This window comes from Hemitrygon akajei, chromosome 4 (genome assembly GCF_048418815.1).
Source record: "Hemitrygon akajei chromosome 4, sHemAka1.3, whole genome shotgun sequence".
Classification (NCBI taxonomy): Eukaryota; Metazoa; Chordata; class Chondrichthyes; order Myliobatiformes; family Dasyatidae; genus Hemitrygon; species Hemitrygon akajei.
The window spans coordinates 78,334,175-78,353,403 of NC_133127.1; the positions used below are offsets into that span (position 1 = coordinate 78,334,175).

Sequence of the window (19,229 nt, forward strand, 5' to 3'; positions counted from 1 at the left end):
CTCGGCCTTTTCTCCTTGGAGCGAAGGAGGATGAGAGGTGACCTGATAGAGGTGTACAAGATGATGAGAGGCATTGATCAGGTGGATAGTCAGAGGCTTTTTCCCAGGGCTTTAATGGTTACCACAAGAGGACACGGGTTTAAGGTGCTGGGGAGCAGGTACAGGGGAGATGTCAGGGATAAGTTTTTTTACTCAGAGAGTGGTGAGTGCGTGGAATGGGCTGCCAGCAACGGTGGTGGAGGCGGATATGATAGGGTCTTATAAGAGACTTTTGGATAGGTACATGGAGCTTAAAAAACTAGAGGGCCATGGGTAAGCCTAGTAATTTCTAAGGTAGGGACATGTATGGCACAAATTTGTGGGCCGAAGGGCCTGTATTGTGCTGTAGGTTTTCTATGTTTCTATGATCCAAACAGTTGGTTTAGCCACACTGGGATCAAATAGACTTGAGAAGTTTCCCAACATTTTAAAAGGAGAATCTTCTCTTAGAGCCTCTGAAAAGTCAGAGCAGCTTTGGTCACTGCAACATAACATTTCTAAGAAAAAAAAGCTACTTGTACAGTCGGTGTTTCAATACAGGAAAGTGTAGTTGACCTTCCACATACTGCAACTCAAAAGAAATGTCCCATATTTGTGCAGTTCATGCAATTCACAGAATATGACTAAATATCATGTGATCCCGCATTATCAACGGCCATTTGATCAGATGTCACATGACTAGATCTCCAGGAAAATGTCTAACCTATATTCACACCCCTACAGACACTGCAACAACATAAAGCTCTGAAACCAAAAATCACAGTTTAAAAAAAAAATCAGTTTGTTGTTTAATCCACAATTCTACATTAACTTCAATTCAAAGAAACTCTCAAGAGCTGAGCTCATGCTGTAAATTCACCTTTTATATGGAATGTTTATCACAGAAATTTAAGCGTGGGGCCTGCTGTGTATTTAATATTACAGTAATATTTGAGTAACATTATAAATATATTGTTCAATTAAGCATTCTTTGTTGTTTACATAACGCATTGCAGGTTATATGTAAATACCGTACACCATCACACTGACATGCCATACTTGCACGCCTTGCTTAAAGTAAAAATGAACTACGACACGTTCTCCTGGGTTCCCATCTTTTTCTTGCAATTAGTTTTATATTTTGGCGTTACAAAACAAAGCAGGGCCGAATTAAAAGAATGGCAATATTCCAATCTAGAAAATTTGTACGCCTGCTTTTGTGTAAACATTGCCTCTGTGTATAGACATACCTCATGAATGTCTGATTTTCTGACCTTCACAGACATCTTAGTAGTGGGAAGGTCCTTACTGCATCATCAAAATTATCACAAAATGCAAGCCATGTACTAGTCAAGTTTCGACCTTATTCTCTATGATAAAGATTATATAAACAAGATCTTTGATCAGAGGTGGCATTGTTTCCTACCTGCTTTCCATCAAGTGTGTAGAGCCTTCTGACTGCACCAGAGTCTAACTTTATAGCATCTGTGATGTCATTTAAAACTTGGTCAAATGAATGTGCTGTCTTCTTGTTTAGAAGTATCCTTACTGCTTTGCGAGGTTTTACACCACTGCGGATAACCGTCACCAGTTTAGGCCTGATAAAATCCTTGGTCTCTTTTCCTTCCCCTCTTGTTGTTAGTGAAGACAGAGAGCGGGACGTTCCAGTCTTGATGTTAACAGACCAATTTGGATTGACATTTTTGGAGTAGTCAACTTTACGGAATGGCTCATTGGATGCACAGACATAGCTTTCACCTGTTTAAAATAAGAAAACATTTTACTCACAGCTTTAGTTTAATTAGAGCTGTATTTTATTTTTTATTTTTAAAGTATCCATTCATTGTGAGACGAGGCATTCAGCACAACTGATAAAATATAGATTATGATGTTTTCAATTCAAAGAAATGTAGGTGTACTTATACTAATACAATCTTCTACATTCTAAGCTATAAAACACTTATACTCTTATAATCAAGAAATGTTGTCTATAGGCCACAAATAACAATGATGAAAATACATTATAATGGGTTGTTTTCAAAGAATCCTGACAGCACATTCAGCTCATCATGTCCATGCTAACTCTCTACCAGAACAACACTCTAGTTCCACCCCATGACCCTTACTCCATTTCCTTGCTTTTATTTTTCTTCACCAAATATTTATCCAATCCCTCCCCCCAAAGAACCTGTCTCCTCCACACTGGCCGGCAGTGCATCCCAGAAACCAACAAACACAGCATAGAAAGAACTCTCTCCATGTAACACTTAATTCTTTTCCACCTTATTTTATACCTGTGAAGTCTAATTGTTAATCAATCCACATTGACCATGCTTCCACTGGGCAATTCTTTCCAACCCCTCATTGTTTAATGTATTATAAGTTTCTCCTCAGCCTCTCTCTCTCTCGAGAGTCCTTGGCTCCCCAATCTAACCTTGCACTTTTGTCTCTCATCCACGAACCATTCCCATTCCAGACCTTCTCTAATGCCTTTAGATCCTTCCAATAATATGGTGATTAGAAATGAATGTAATACTCTGGTTGAGGTAAGATCAGTGTTTTATATATAAAAAATATATCCATGTATTTGAACTCGCTCTATTGATAAAGCCCAGAATTGTAAATAATCCTAATTAGCCTCAGACTTTACTTGAATAATTCAGACATTAACTATTGAAACTCTAAGGGCTGTAGTCAATCTCTCCCTGGACTTGGTGCGTTTTTTCTAAATAGACAATTTGAGTTTAATGTTTCCCTGCGGACTTTTAGATTTTACTTGTGTAATCTATCTTACTTTTGTATAACTTTATCTATAGAGAACTACAATTGACTTTAACTTGTTTTGGAGGTTTGGAGTTTTTATTGAAGGCCTCCCTGTTGGTTGATTTATAGTTTAAGTTTTGCTTTTTTTTCCGTAAATGGTTGATAAGTACTCTCTTTAAATTTATAATTTCCCCCTTTTCCCCCTTCCTTTTTTCTTTTCTTTTAATCTTTTATAATTTTTTGCGGGTAGGTTAGTTTTAGTTCTCTTCTGATTTTTTTGTATTAAGTTTTATACTTCTGTTGAAGTTGTTCTTATTTGTAATTCTGTTTTCTGGTGCATAAATTAGTTATTATTTGCTATATTATCTATACGGAACTTTTGTTAATGATACGGAACTGGAAGTCATATTTGGGTTAATTTTTTTGGTAGAGCTAGCTGCTTTTTTAGGTAGCCGTCTAGTTTTGGGTTGCGAGGATAGGGTGGGTTCTCCAGTTCCAACACTACTCACTGTTTCTTTTGTTATTCAGGACATGTCTCTGTTTTGATTCTACGGATCTATGTTTACATTTTTGCTCCCAGACTGTTACTGTACTGCTTGATTTTTTTATATGCCTGCTACCTTCTATGCACTAACAATTGATAATGGTTAATACACTTAAATTTGTGAGCTGGAATGTAAAGGGATTGAATCATCCTGTTAAAAGAAGGAAGGTCTTCTTGCATATTAAACAACTCAAAGCTGACATTGCTTTCCTTCAAGAAACTCATATTCGTAGTTTTGATCATTCTCGGCTTTTGTCAAAGTGGGCGGGTCAGCATTTTCATTCATCCTTTGCCGCCAAAGCTAGGGGGGGGTCTCCATCCTTATTAATTCAAATATTCCTTTTGAACTCCATAATATCTGATACAAATGGCCGTTTTATTATTGTTTCTGGTAAATTATATAATACTAAAGTTGTACTAGCAAACCTGTATGCTCCCAATTTTGATGATGTTAATTTTTTTGAACGTTTTTTCTCCTCACTACCAGATTTAAACTCATACTCTCTTATACTGGGTGGCGATTTTAATTGTTGGTTAGATCCTAATTTGGATCGATCGTCCTCTGTTACTAGATTACCTACTAAATCTTCCTTAGCTATTCACTCTTTTCTCTCTAATTATGGTATCTCTGATATATGGCGTTTCCTTCATCCTACTGAGAGAGATTATTCTTTTTTTTCACATGTTCACCATACCTTTACTAGAATTGACTACTTCTTACTTGATAATCAACTTATTCCATTTGTCTATTCTTGTGATTATCAAAGTGTACTGATTTCTGACCATGCCTCAATCACTTTGTCTTTAAACTTTCCTGGTCTCCCTCAGAGGAACAAACACTGGCGTTTTGACTCGACTTTATTATCGGATGATGATTTTCTAAAATTTATCAAGGATCAGATAACCTTTTATTTTAACACCAATACGTCATCTGAAATGTCATCCCAGATTGTCTGGGATGCCATGAAAGCATATTTGAGGGGTCAAATAATCTCCTATACAGCAAATCTTAATAGAAAGTCCTGTGCAGATCGATTAGACCTCATTAATCAGATTAAAGAATTAGATCAACTGTATGCTCAAACTAAGAATCCTGAATTATACAAGAAGCGTGTAGAACTTCAAACTAAATTTAATCTTCTGTCTACTCAACCTGTTGAACGCCAACTTCTTGAAAGTAAGAGTCGCTTTTATATCCATGGTGACAAATCTGGTAAATTTCTAGCTAATCAGCTGAGGCGTTCCAAAGCTAAACATATTACATATTACAAGGCGAATGGAGACTTTACATCGGATCACTTAGAAATCAATGACACATTTAAAAAATGTTATTCTCTACTTTATTCCTCTGAATCTCTGAATGAGAATATCTCTGTCGATCATTTTTTTAAATAATCTGAACATTCCTTCGCTTTCATTTGATTTTAAAGCCAAACTTAATGCGCCTATATCATCAGAAGAAATATCTTTTGCAATTTCTGCATTGTCTTCAGGGAAATCTCCTGGACCTGATGGGTTCCCCGTAGAATTTTATAAATCATTCTCTTCACTTCTTTCTCCTCAGTTATTCTCAGTATAATCTGACTCGTTTAATTACGGTAAATTGCCACCCTCTTTTAATGAGGCATCTATTATTCTTTTATTAAAAAAGGGTAAAGACCCAACAGAGTGTTCCTCGTATAGGCCGATTTCTTTGCTTAATGTTGATGTTAAAATCTTGGCCAAAGTTCTGGCTTATAGATTAGAAACTGTTATTCCCTCTATTATTTCTGATGATCAAACTGGTTTTATTAAAAACCATCTCCCTTTTTTTAATATTCGGCGTTTATTTAACATTTTATATTCACCTTCAACTGGGATTCCTGAATGTGTTATTTCCCTCGATGTGGAGAAAGCATTTGATCGTATAGAGTGGAACTACCTTTTTGCAGTTTTAGAAAAATTTGACCTCGGTCAAAGTTTTATCTCTTGGATCAAATTGCTGTATCTGTGTCCTACTGCCTCTGTTTTGACTAATTTTCAGAAATCTCAGTTATTTAACCTCAAACGTGGCACTCGTCAGGGATGCCCTTTAAGTCCCTTTCTCTTTGATTTGGCTATAGAACCTTTGGCGATAGCATTTCGAAACTGTCCTGAACTGACCGGGATTTGGAGGGGGGGTGTTGAGCATAAAGTTTCTCTTTATGCTGATGACTTATTACTTTTTCTTTCAAATCCGTCTACATCCTTACCTCCAATGTTTTCACTTCTTGATCAGTTTAGCCAGTTTTCTGGCTATAAACTTAATTTACATAAGAGTGAACTTTTCCCAATTAATAAAGAAGCACAAGAATTAACATTTCGTAATCTCCCTTTTAAAGTAGTTCATAATCAATTTACTTATCTTGGGATTACAGTCACAAGGAAGTTTAAAGATCTTTTTCGTGAAAATTTTGCCAATCTTTCATATGCTACAAAACAGAGTCTGGTACAATGGTCACCTCTATCTATGTCTTTGGTAGGTCGTATTAATGTTGTTAAAATGTATGTTCTCCCTAAATTTTTATATTTATTTCAATCAATCCCAATTTTTATTCCTAAATCTTTTTTTGATTCCTTAGACTCTATCATTTTGTCATATCTGTGGAAGAATAAGCGTTCTAGAATTAATAAAGTCTATCTCCAAAAATCTAAAAAAGAGGGTGGCATGGCTTTACCTAACTTTCGTTTATATTATTGGGCAGCCAATATACGTTGTGCTACCTTTTGGTCTTTTTTCCATGGCCAACCCGAGTGCCCTAATTGGGTGGCAATGGAGTTGAGTTCCACTAAAGATTTATCTATTTCTGCACTTCTTGGCTCTGTACTCCCTAGTAGCTTGTCCAGATTAATTGTTAACCCTCTTGTTAGACACACTTTGCGTATATGGGCTCAGTTTAGGAAATTTTATGGTTTCTATGGTTTTTCCTTTTCTAGCCCTATCTTACATAATCACCTTTTTTTACCTACTACGTATGATTCAGCATTCCATGATTGGTATAGGAAGGGCATTAGACATTTTGAAGATCTTTTTATTGATAATCGCTTCACATCCTTTCAACAGCTCTCTGCTAAGTTCAATCTGCCCAATGCTCATTTTTTTAGATATCTCCAAATTAGACACTTTATTAATCCTTTAATTCCTAACTTCCCTGAAATGCCTGAGAAAAATGTTATGGATTTATTTCTTTCTATTAATCCACTGGGTAAAGGTTTAATATCATTTATTCGTGATAAATTAGCACTCTTACGACGTGCCCCTGCGGATAAAATTAGAATGGCTTGGGAGCATGATTTAAATATCTCCTTATCTGATGAGACTCGGGACTCGATTCTCAAATCGGTTAATTCAATCTCTCTTTGTGCTCGCCATTGCCTTTTACAGTTTAAGATTGTTCATAGAGCCCATATGTCTAAATCTAAACTATCTCGTTTTTACCCTAGTATTAGTCCTCTTTGTGATAAATGCAAAAGGGGCGAGGCCTCTCTTATTCATATGTACTGGTTCTGTCCTAGCTTGGAGAAATTTTGGAAAGATGTCTTCATAACTTTATCATATATTCTGAATCACCACCTAGAACCTAACCCTTTAATTGCTCTGTTTGGTTTTTTGGGTGAGACAGATTTACGTTTGAGTCCGACTAAGTGTAGAATATTATCTTTTGCTTCTCTCCTGGCTAGACATTTAATCCTCCTTAGATGGAGAGATGTTGCCCCGCCCACGCATGCTCAATGGCTTAATGATATTATGTCCTGCTTAGACCTTGAAAAAATTCATTATTCAGTTCTTAATTCGGATATAAAGTTCCATAAGGTCTGGGGACCTTTTATTGAGTACTTTCATAACCTTCCTCTTAACTAAGGTTTTTTTTCCGGTCCCTTGCTTTCAGCTCCTTTTTTTTTGGTAGTAGGCATTAATACCTTCTGTTTTTAAGTGTACTTACAGTTTTGGGGGTTTGAATGTCCTGATTTATATTCTCTATATTGTGTTGTGGTTGGTCTGGAGCTCTTTTTTGTTGCGGGGTTTGGGGAGGATACTAATTTTACATGTCTTCAATTTGGGTGCTTTCTCAACTATCTTTTTTTGTATTATATTATTATTGTATGTTTATTTTTGCACTGTATTAAGGTTCTTCATTTTGATTTGGGTTTTTTTTATCTGTAGCGATGTAGAAAATGCATAAAAAAACTAATTAAAAATGTTTTAAAAAGTAATCCTAATTAGCTTGGTTTTGCCACTTTAATGATCTGTGCACAGATAAGCATCAGTCCCTCTGTTTCTGCATACTCTTAGATCAGTAGCCTAAATCTTACGCCTTTCCTCATACTTCTGATGCGAAATGGTTCATTTCACACTTTGCTGCATTAAACTTAACTTGCCATATGTTTGGTCATTCCACCAGTCTGTTCATATCCTGCTGTAATCTTTCATTATCCTTTTCACAGTTCACAATAATGGTAAGTTATGTAAGGTGCAAATTTATAAACTGTGGGTTGCAACTACTGAATATAGGTCATTAATATACTTTGAAAATACAAATGACCTGAACACTAATTCCTCCAGTCTGGAAAATAACATTTACCATAACCCTGACTGCTACTTTCATATTCATGCTATCAATGCCCCCATTATGCCAAATGGTTCAACTTTGCTGATATGTCTGCTGTGTGTCACCGTATCACATGCCTCTGAAAACCCATGTACGCCACACTGCTTTACCCCATCAACCCCATCTGAAAACTCAGAAAAAAATTAAATTGATTGTATACGAATTTTCTTCAACAGATGTTGACTTCCCTTACTTTACAGAATGCAGTAATCGTTTTCTTCACCAAGTCCTAAGTTTTCTGTCACGTAATAATATTACTACATTTATAACTTAAACAGTGTGGCCAAACTGTTGACGGTATTTGCAGCAATGTTTACTTGGGAATCTCTGAAAATAAGAATTGATGCATAAACATACACAGCATTAGTTACATTAATTCAGTATGTAATAGCAAAAAGTAGGTTTTAAGTTAATACAAATCACGAATGATAAATTCACGAGTAATTCCCTCTGCGTTGTTTTCTAGGATTGTGATTTATATTTTTTCAAGTTCTAAAATAACTGTTTCATATGACACTACATATTTATCAAGCAGAAATACTCAGGAGACTCTGAAGCTGATGCACCACAAAAGCTGACAATTCAAGTATAGTCTTACGATCTGAATACAAGTGATTAGGTGTGCGTAATTTAATCATGCAACGTAAATAATATTTTGCCCCGTTTGCCAAAGATAAAAATAATTTCCGTGTCATTGACATTCACTTTCCCTGTCATATACCATCCCCTTCAGTTGTTATTCATGCACCACTCAAGCCCCAATCACTGGCTTCCACTGAAGCCAGCTGCTCAGTACAGCAAGCACCCTGTCTGCTCAGTACCACCATTTTCACAGTAGCAGGAATTGCAATGGTTAGGACAACTTGCAGGAAATCTTGTTTGGTTGAGATTTCCTACATCCTGTACGTGGCAACTGTAGTCTTCATCTGGTTTTTAACAAAGGCACCTTGCATTTTTGACTGTTTATTCTGGATGTAATCACATGAAAACAATTTATTTTCATCTAATGCTCATTTATATAATTTTAAAACTGCTTATCTTTCTGATCACCATTTTCCAGTGAAACTATCCTCAGGGTGCTCAATATTCCTGATGAATTAATTGGATCAGAATTTAACTGCTGCAACTGACAGAAAGTGGAGAGAGGGGTCAATTTTAAAAATAAATTTGGTTATCTACAGTACAGTGACCCTGCTCCTTTCCCAGTGTTACTGCACTCCTCATGTCAGTAGGGTCAGTGCAAGAAGGAAGCAGGATTAAGGTTTAAAGATAGAGGTGTCAAAAGAATTAGATCTGAAATATCAACCCGAGGTCTTTGTTAAAGTTGGTGAGGTGGCAGGACAGAGCAGATCTCAGAGACAAAAGAGCAAAGCACTGGTGACTGAGGAATAGCTATTGGACTGCTTTGGGTTGGTGGACTGGGCCACATTCAGGAGTTCTACAGAGCACCTGAATGAATATGCCACAGTTGTCATGGACTTTATAAAGACACTCGTGGAAGAGGAACGTCCATGTAGACAACATCCACCACTTTTCCTTCATCAACATTCTTGGTAACCTCCTTGAAAAGCTCCAACAGATTGATTAGGCATATCTACCATGCACAAAGTCATGTTGACTATCCAAAATCAGGGTCTGTCTATTCAAATGTTACATATCCTGTCCCTTAGAAAACCTTCCAATAACTTACCCATGACCAACATCAGCCTTAATAGCCTATAATTTTCCAACTTATTTTTTATGGCCTTTTTGACCAATTGAGCAAATTTAAATATACTCCAGTCCTCTGGCACTCATCTGTGGCCAAGGACATTTTAAACATCTCTGCCAAGGCCCTTGCAAATTCTATGAGCATTGCACAAGGTCCTCAGGGACATCTTGTCAGACCCTGGGGATTTATCCATCCTAACAGGACAGCCAGAGCCTCCTCTTCTGTAATTCAGATTCAGTCCATGACCCCACTAATCTCTTGCCTCAGTTCTATAGTCTCTGTATGTCTTCTGAGTAAATACAGATGCAAAATAATCATTTAAGATTTCCACCAGCTCTTTCAGTTCCTTGCACAGATGACCACACTGATCTACAATTGTGTCCCTTGTATCCTTGAGCTCTTAATATACCCTAAGAAACGCTAGGGGTTCTCATTCACCTTGTCTGCCAGAACAACTTCAAGTCCTCTTTCAGCCCTGCTGGTTTTTCTTAAGTGTCTTTCTGCATTTCTTGTATTCCTTAAAAGCTTCATTTGATCCAAACTGCCTATATCTGATATGTGCCACCTTTTTCTTTACCAGGTCTTGATATCCCTTGATAAACAAGACTCCATAAATCTGATAGCCTTGCCTTTTATACTAACAGGAACACACATATTCTATACTCTCAATATTTCAGTTTTGAAAGCCTCCTTCTTACCAAGCATCCCTTTGCTGGATTATAACCTATTCCTATCCACGCCTGTCCTTCTGATACCATCAAAATTGGCCTTACTCCACTTTAGAATCTCAACCCAAGAACCAGTTCTATCCAATTCCATAAGTATCGTGAAACTTGTGGCAATATGATCATTAGATGCTAAGTATTCCTCTACACACATATCTATCACCTGCCCTGTCTCATTCCCTAAGAGGAGATCCAGTATTGTACTCTCTCGAATTGGTACTTCTACATATTGATTAAGGAAACTCTCTTGAACACACTTAACAAACTCTATTCCAATCAATCATTTTACAGTATGGGAGTCCCAGTCAGTATGTGGAAAGTAAAAATCACCTACTATCACAACCCTATATTTCTTGCAACTATCCGCTATCTCACTACAAATTTGTTCCCCTAAATCCTGCTTTTTGGAGGTCTATAATTAACCCATTACCATTGTCATCCTTTGTTTTTAAATTATCAGCAATATGCCCAATTTGATTCCATCTGTAGACTGAGCTGAGGGCTATTGCTCCATCTATATGAATTAACATGGAGGAGAAGGCAACTCCACAGAGTATGTATGCACAAACAAATCACAAAACACACCAGTACATATCAGTATCAGTCCCTACAGATAATCCATGCTTGCAGCTTCCAGGAATTTTCTCATGATTGACAAGACCAGTCAGACAAAGCACATCGAAATATTGCTGTGTGTAAAGCCTCTAATTCAATGGTGGCAAAATCCTAGCATCATTAATAGCCAGGAGCCATTACTAGAAATAGCTTCATAACCAAAATCTGTTAAGGATGTCCCTTTTCACTGAAAATTCAGTAAATGTCCTCAAGGTCAGTTGCAATAAATAGACTTTTGTTACTTAACATTATCTGACCCATGACTGCAACGTCACTCTGAAGAGATTTATTTATATAGAATGGATAAGTAATTGTAAAATCTGGAATTTAAGTGGATTTCCTTGGAAGACTTTGAAGGGATTTACACCAAAGAGCTATTCACTGGTCTGACTTACATACAGTTGATTGCAACATCAGGTGGTATTAAATTCTGTCACCCACATTGCATTTGACATCAGACATCCCTACAAATGCACTATCAGACTAAATTCTCACCCAGTCTCTAGCCCAGTCCGTAAGACCTCTTCCCTTCCACATTCCCAATCTCCCTCCTTTCCAAAAGGTATCAGGCTTCAGGTTTTCCCTCTCCTCTCAACTGCTTGAACAACAGGGGTAGCTTTTAATTACTTGGCCCGCCCAGCTCTGTTGACCTCCAGGATTTAGTAAACTGTATAACTCTCAACATTACTGAGACACAGATGGACTCCTGAAAACAACTTTTGAAGGTTAAACAGCTTGTTCAGAAATCTGAGTATTTTATATGAAAACCAAGAGGAGCTGCTCTGTCTTCCATGCTCTTGAAAATATATTGAGAACGTAAGTCATTAATATGATTCTTCTAGCCACTTGCAGTAAAATTAAATTTGAAATTAGATTTTCTTTGATGCCAAATAGTTGGATTTTAATTGCTAATGGAAGGAGAAATAACTAATGATTGCTTATACTATATTTAGTGCAGTTTTAAACTGGAAGTAGGTATTCAATGTGCAGTGTTGAGCCTGTGACTGATGGAAGAGTGGTGTGGTGCTGTTAATTGAAGGAATGGCATCACAGATTCCAGCCATATCATATCTCCATTTCTTATTTGTGCATTCTTTTTCAAAGAGAATACTTAAAAATAACCTTGGAGTGGAAGATAAATGTAAACCTTACTGAATTCTCTTTAATTTATTTCACTTAATATTTGCTAAATCAGCTCACCAGTCTGGGACTTGCCTTTTTTTCAACAGATTAGTACTACTGGTACCAATTGGAACTATTGGCAATAGTCAACATGGTTTAGTCCATTAGTTCAATGGTCAGCTCCTTTGATGAATGTTGACCGCGTGTGAATGGATCATGTAACAAAATTGCTGTCTGTAGATGACCACTGCCATCCCTCCAGCCACTTTTTGGTTTACCCAGCTGGCACAGATGCAATGGGGGCCACTGACTGATAAGAGAACAGGCGTCGTGGTTGTTGCAATGATTAATCAACTATGGTCACAAACCAGCTCAAATGGAATCCCTCAGTTCCAGTACATGACATAATTTACAGGCTCCGCTCACAGAATATCTGTGCAACAGCCCATGCTCCATGGGGAAGTGTGCTATTTTAGCAAAGCGATGTGCTCTGCCTGCTGGGTTGTGCAGGTGAGCATGAAATGGAAACTGACCATCTGCAACCTCTCAGCTTGCAAATATAGTTAAGAAAACTGATTTACAAAAATTTTTAATTCCAGCCCAGAAAGAGCAGGGTAAATTAAAAAAACATAGTCTTGGTCATCTTGGCTGTAAATGCCAATGGCCTTAGTCCACTCTGAAGTCATGGTGATAGGAGGAGCTAGATTACATGAGGAAGGCTCCAGATATACCTCAAATTATTACTCACTGATCTGTCATTCTATCACGGAACACTCTAGATAGATCTGATCTCCAGCTGAGAGGCCTTCTCTGACTTCTCATCTTGTTCTCTACATGGTGCATGCTCATACTCCAGTCAGCAATCACCTTGAAACCAGCAAAATGCCATGACACAACACTTCTTCTTGATGCCTTCAAATGGAACCAACTCAAGAAAGCATTGTATCATAGTAGTAGAAAGAAGAAGATAGATGATATGTCTCTTTGTATAGTAAACATGAGGAAATCTGCAGTGTTTCTCCTTATAGATGCTGCCTGGCCTGCTGTGTTCCACCAGCATTTTGTGTGCGTTGTCTCTTTGTATACTGCTGGGCGGGATATTCTTTCAGGACCTTACAGCAGTAGTTGGGTCTCAGACAGTGTGACTGACTCCAAGCCACAGGGGGAAATGAGGTGATAGGAGGCTCAATAGTGAAGGAAAGAGAAAGGAGATTCTGTAGCCGCAGAATAGATTCCAGGATGGTGTGTTACCCTCCAGGTGCCAAGGTCAAGGATCTCTCAGAAAGGTGGCTGAAAATTCTCAGGGAGTGCAGCAAACAGTCAGAGGGTGTTGTACACATTGGTGGAAATGACATAGGCAGAACAAGGGATGAGGTCCTGCAGGATGAGTATAGCTAGAAAGGTAAGAAATTAAAATAGAGGACCTCAAAGGTAGTGATCACTGGATTACTCCCAATGCCATGTGCTAATGAGTCCAGCAATAGAAAGTCAAGGTAGATGAACGCTTGGCTGAGGAGCTGTGCAGGAGACAGGGATTCAGGTTCATGAACCTCTGGGATCTCTTCTATTGTAGAGGCAACCTGTACATTTGAAGCAGAGGGATCAATATTCTTGTGGGGAAGTTTGCTTTTGCCACCAGGGATAGTTTAGACAAAATTGGTAGAAGGATGGGATTCAAGAGAGTGAGGTCAGTGAAGAGACGGGGTACATACAGCAACCATGGCATGTAAGCCCAGCAATCAGATTGCCACGTTTACAATAAAACACCAAATAGGACCACTGATCTAAATTGCATCAATTCCAATGCATAGAGTTTAACAGATAAGAAGAACAAACTGAGTGTGTGGATTGCCTCTGGAGACTAGGGTATTTTGGCCATTACAGATACATGCTGAGAGAAGGACAGGGTTGGCAGCTCAGTGTTCTGGGACCAGAGGAGTAATGCACACAACATGCTGAAGGAATTCAGCAGGTCAGGCTGAAGAGGAATACACAGTTGAGATCCTTCATCTGAACTCTTCATCGCCAGCTGAAATGTCAACTGTTTACTACTCTCTGTAGATGCTACCTGGCATCCTGAGTTCTTCCAGCATTTTGTGTGTGTTATTCAAGATGTCCAACAGGATCTCGTGTCCAGGAGTGGAGGAAGGGTGTTGCCTTTTTGATAAAGGAGGACAACATCAGTGTTTGGGGAGGATATTCTTAGGGAAGGCCTATATTACAGACCAACCCCCACCCCACCAAACAACAGATAGCAGGAACTGGAGCAGAAATTGCATGTAGCTGTGAAAACAGCAGTAGGAGACTTCATTTTTTCCAGTATTGACTGGGCTACCCAGAGTGCAAAGGGCCTGGATGGAGCAGAATTTGGGAATCGCATCCAAAATGGTTTTATCACACAATATATAGAAGAACATATACAGGAAGGAGCAATATTGGACCTCCTCTTAAGGACTGAGGTGAGCCAAGTAACTGAAGTTGCACTGGGGAGCACTTTAGGTCCAGTGACCACAATTCCATTACTTTTTAAATATTTATGGAAAAAGACAGAACAAGTCCAGAGTTTACACTCTTGAACTAGAGCAGGGCCAATTTTGAGGGCTTTAGGCAGGATCTAGCTGGGGTCAAAGGAATACTTAGCAAGTGGCAGGCTTTGAAAAGGGTCATATCAAGAGTTCAGGGGCAGCATGTTCTTGTAAGGGATAGGGTGAAGAGTAGACATACCAGGTTCAGGGAACCTGGCTGACGAAAGAAAGAGGCTCTGGTCAGGAAAAAGCATACATATTTCTTTTAGACAATTAGATATAAATGAATCCATTGACGAATATAAGAATTTTAAGAGCAGGCTTAAGAGGGAAATCAGGAAAGCAAAATGAAGCCATGAACTGGCTTTAGCAGGCAGGGTTAAAGATAATTGCAAGATGTCTTTCAGTTACAATAACAGTAAAAGGGAGACTAGGAAAAGCCTAGGTCCTCTTAAAGACCACTATGCCTACCTATATGTGGAGTCACAGGAGATGGCTGAGATTTTTGAGTCTATTTTCCCCTCAATGTTTACTAAGGAGTATATCATGGATGCCAAAATAATAAGGTAATAAGTAGTGAGGTCTTGAATCATATACACATTATGAGGAAGTGGGTGTTTGCACCCAGGCCTGAACAAGAGCATCCACCAGACCTTATGGGAGGCCCAGAAAGAAATCATCGAGGCCCTTGAAGAAATATTTGTTTCATTAGCTGCTGGCGGTTTTCTAGAAGAGTGAAGGGTGGCTAATGTTGTTGCATTGTTCAAAAAGGATAGCAAGGTCAGGCCAGGAAACTACAGGGCAGTGACCCTGACTTCAGTTGTAGGGAAGTTACTGGAAGGAATTCTGAAGGACAAGATCTGCCATGACTTGCATAGTCAAGCCCTGATCAGGAATAGTCAGCATTGTGTGGGAGGTCATGACTGACACATCTTTTTGAGTTTTTTTGAAGAGGTAACTGAGATAAAGATTCAAAGATTCAAATCATATTTACTCTCCAAGTATGTATAAATTATACACCTTCAAATTTGTCTGTCTGCTTACAGGCAGCCACAAAGCAAGAAACCCGACTAACTCAATTAAAGAAAAGACCAAAAACCAAAGTCCAAGAAACCAGAGAAAGAGAGAGAAAGAAAAACACACACTGTGCAAACAACAGATGCAAGTCAACAGCATTCCAAACCAGAGTCCCCATCCTGGAGCAGTAAGGGAAGGCCCAAGCCTCAGTCCCATTTCATCACGCTAGTGAGGCAAAAATGCACAGCAGCAGGATCAGATCATTGTAGCCTGCTTCACTAATTCAGCATCATTACAATGGCAAATGGCTTTCAAAGATAAGTATGAAGGGATACATTTTGGACATTTAAGCTAAGGTAGGCCCTATATAGTGATTGGCAGGGCACCGGCAAGTGTCGTGGAAGAGAGCAAGCTGGCAGTACAAGTGCACAGTTTGCTGAAAGCAGCCACACAAGTAGGCAGGGTGGAGAAGAAGGGGTTTAGCATGCTGGCCTTAGGACATCCAACTTGAGAGTAGGGGCATGATGTTGCAGGTACACGTCATTGGTGAGGTTGCACTTGGGAGTATTGCATACAGTTTTGGTTACTATTTTATAGAAAAGATATTTTCAAGCTGGAGAGGGGCAGAAGAGATCTGTAATCCCTTCAGATAGGTTCCTTCCAGCTGCTGAATGTGCATTTAGACATGAACTTATCATTTCAACTGATAAACCAGAACAGGTGCAGCATTTGAATAAACTATAATCCTACCGACTGCCCGTATGCCTCATCTTTATGGAAACCATCTTCACAAAAAGCTAGTTTGGAGAGCCAAAGATACAGAAAATACCAGCCTCTACCTTGTGATTCTTGTCACTCCCAAAAAGCATTTAGGTAGGAATCAATAACCCTACATACATATTTAGGAAGGTGAATCATCAACATATATCACTTTGAAAGTCTATTTTCATATAATGCAAGAAAATCTAAACTTCTGTGTTAATCTAAGACAAAAATAAGGAATGAAAGAAAAAGTTAATATGTGAAATTGAGATGTGGCTGTTGAAGAAAAATACTTCCTACATATCTAGAATTTTGATGAAGAATGGTTTATATCTCTGATAAGTACTGACCAAATTGAATATTGATAACATTGAAAAAAGAAAATTTGCAACAAATAAAGTTGAAAGCTGGAGTCAAGGAAAGGACTGGTCCTGAGCAAAAAAAAATTATTTTAATTTAGAGATACAGCACAGTAATAGGCTCTTTTGGCCCAATGAGCCCGCACCACCCATTGTACCAAAGGTGACAAATCAACCTACTAACCTGTACATCTTTGGAAAATGGGAGGAATTCAGAGCACCCGAATGAAAACCACATGGTCGTGGGGGATTTGTACAAACTCCTTAAAGAAAACAGCCGGAATTGAACCCGAGTCCGATGCTGTAATAGCATTATGCTAACTACTACACTACCATGCCACCACAAATAAAGACCATAAGACCATTAGGATATTGGAACAGAATTAGGCCATTTGGCCCATCAAATCTTCTCCACCATTTCATCATGGCTGATCCATTTCCCTCTCAGCCCCAATCTCCTGTCTTCTCCCCGTATCTCTTCATGCCCTGACCAATCAAGAATCTATCAACCTCTACCTAAGTATACACAATGACTTGGCCTCCACAGCTGCCTGTGTTAATGAATTACACAGATTCACTACTCTCTGGCTAATGAAATTCTTCCTCATTTCTGTTCTAAATGGACGTCCCTCTATTCTGAGGCTGTGTCTTCAGGTCTTAGTATGTTAGGCCCCACCACAGGACGCATCCTCCCCAAATCCATTCTATCAAGGCCTTTCAACATTTGATTGGTTTCAATGAGAACCCCCTCATTCTTCTGAATTCCAGTGACTACAGCCCAGAGCCATCATTCACTCCTCATACGCAAGCCTTTCAATCCCAGAATCATTTTCGTAAGCCTCTTTTGAACCCTCTCCAATAACAGCTCATCTTTTCTTAGATAAGGGGCCCAAAACTGCTCAAAATACTCCAAGTGAGGCCTCACCAATACCTTATAAAGCCTCAGCATTACATCCTTGCTTTTATACTCTAGTCTTCTCAAAATGAATGCTAACATCGCATTTGTCTTCCTCACCAGCAACTCAACCTGCAAATTAACCATTAGGGAATCCTGCACAAGGACTCCCAAGTCCCTTTACACCTCAGATTTTTGAATTTTCTCTCCATTTAGAAAATAGTCTACACTTTTATTCCTTCTACCAAAGTGCACGACCATACACTTCCCAACACTGTATTCGATCTACCACTCCTTTCCCTATTCTTCTAATCTGTCTAAATCCTTAGGTAGCCTCCCTGCTTGCTCAACACTACCTGCCCCTCCACCTACCTTCATATCATCTGCAAACTTGGCCACAAAGCCATCAATTCTGTCATCCAGATCACTGACATATAAAAAGAAGTGCTCCCAACACAGACCCCTGTGGAACACCACTAGTCACATGGGGCTGAACTTAACAAAAGATCTCTGCAGCTGCAGAACCTCTGGGGGAGAAAAACAGAATAAACAATGTTTATCCCACCAATCATTTAAAGCAAGCTTCTGCAACATAATGGATTAAGTTTTTTTCAGGCACAGAGGAACATTAATCGTATTTATCTATCTTCTAATTGCAAATTAAGAGCAATATATTGGAAAGCCTCAAAAGAAGCCACCTGCACACCCTTTTAGATCATAAATACTGTATACCAATGGGGACTGGTGAAGGAAAGATTAGCTGAAAGTGAAGTCAAGTGTTACATTTCCACCTGTCCTACATGGAACTTAAAAATTAATGCAGCTAATTTCCATTGGATGTTGCAACTTGCGGTTTGGGAATAAGAACATAGTTAATATCCACTTAATGATAAGCAAGCTTCTGTTCACAAAATTCAATGAGTACCTAAACTAATTTAAATCGTGTCATTGAAACGCTCATCTTGACAAATAGAGTTCATATTTTTCAAAATGTTCCAACAATTGAACCTACAAACTGGTTAGTATTCCTGTAAAATTAAATTAACTAATACTTAACTGGCAGCAGCTGGATGAAGCTTTGCTGATAAATATAACCTTCTTCAGCCTGAGGACTTCAGCTCTGTTCAATATCACTAACTGTAAATGTCAATGCTCCAGTGTCAAAGCAACAGTAACAGCAAGCATATGCTAGATTATAAGGACGCTACAAGCTGCAAAACGCAATACAATACATTTACTTTCAAGACATGGAGAGCCCGCCAGCATGTTGCCCAAGTGATGTTAAGAACCTACCACATTCATATTCCTTTTATTTACTTCAACACCCTGACACAGTGGTGTCAAGAAAACAACCTCTCCCTAATATCACAGAATCAAAAAAGCTGGTTCTGGACTAGAGGAATGGAGACAGGCTAATCCCTATTGGCATCAATAGATCTGAGGTTGAGAGGGTGAACAGCTTTAAGTTCCTCGGCATACACGTCACCGAGGATCTCACGTGGTCTGTACATACTGGCAGTGTGGTGAAAAAAGCACAACAGCGCC

The 19,229-nt window shown here is 38.7% G+C and overlaps 1 protein-coding gene across 7 annotated transcripts in view; it reads right to left on the bottom strand.

The window, feature by feature from the left end:
* dclk2a (doublecortin-like kinase 2a) overlaps window positions 1-19,229 on the bottom strand; it is a 343,959-nt gene that overhangs the window by 286,125 nt on the left and 38,605 nt on the right. For all 7 annotated transcript variants that reach the window (XM_073042911.1, XM_073042910.1, XM_073042912.1 and 4 more), the window contains exon 2: window positions 1,445-1,776. In XM_073042911.1, the coding sequence (XP_072899012.1) occupies window positions 1,445-1,776 (332 nt within the window). The remainder of the gene's footprint in view (window positions 1-1,444; window positions 1,777-19,229) is intronic.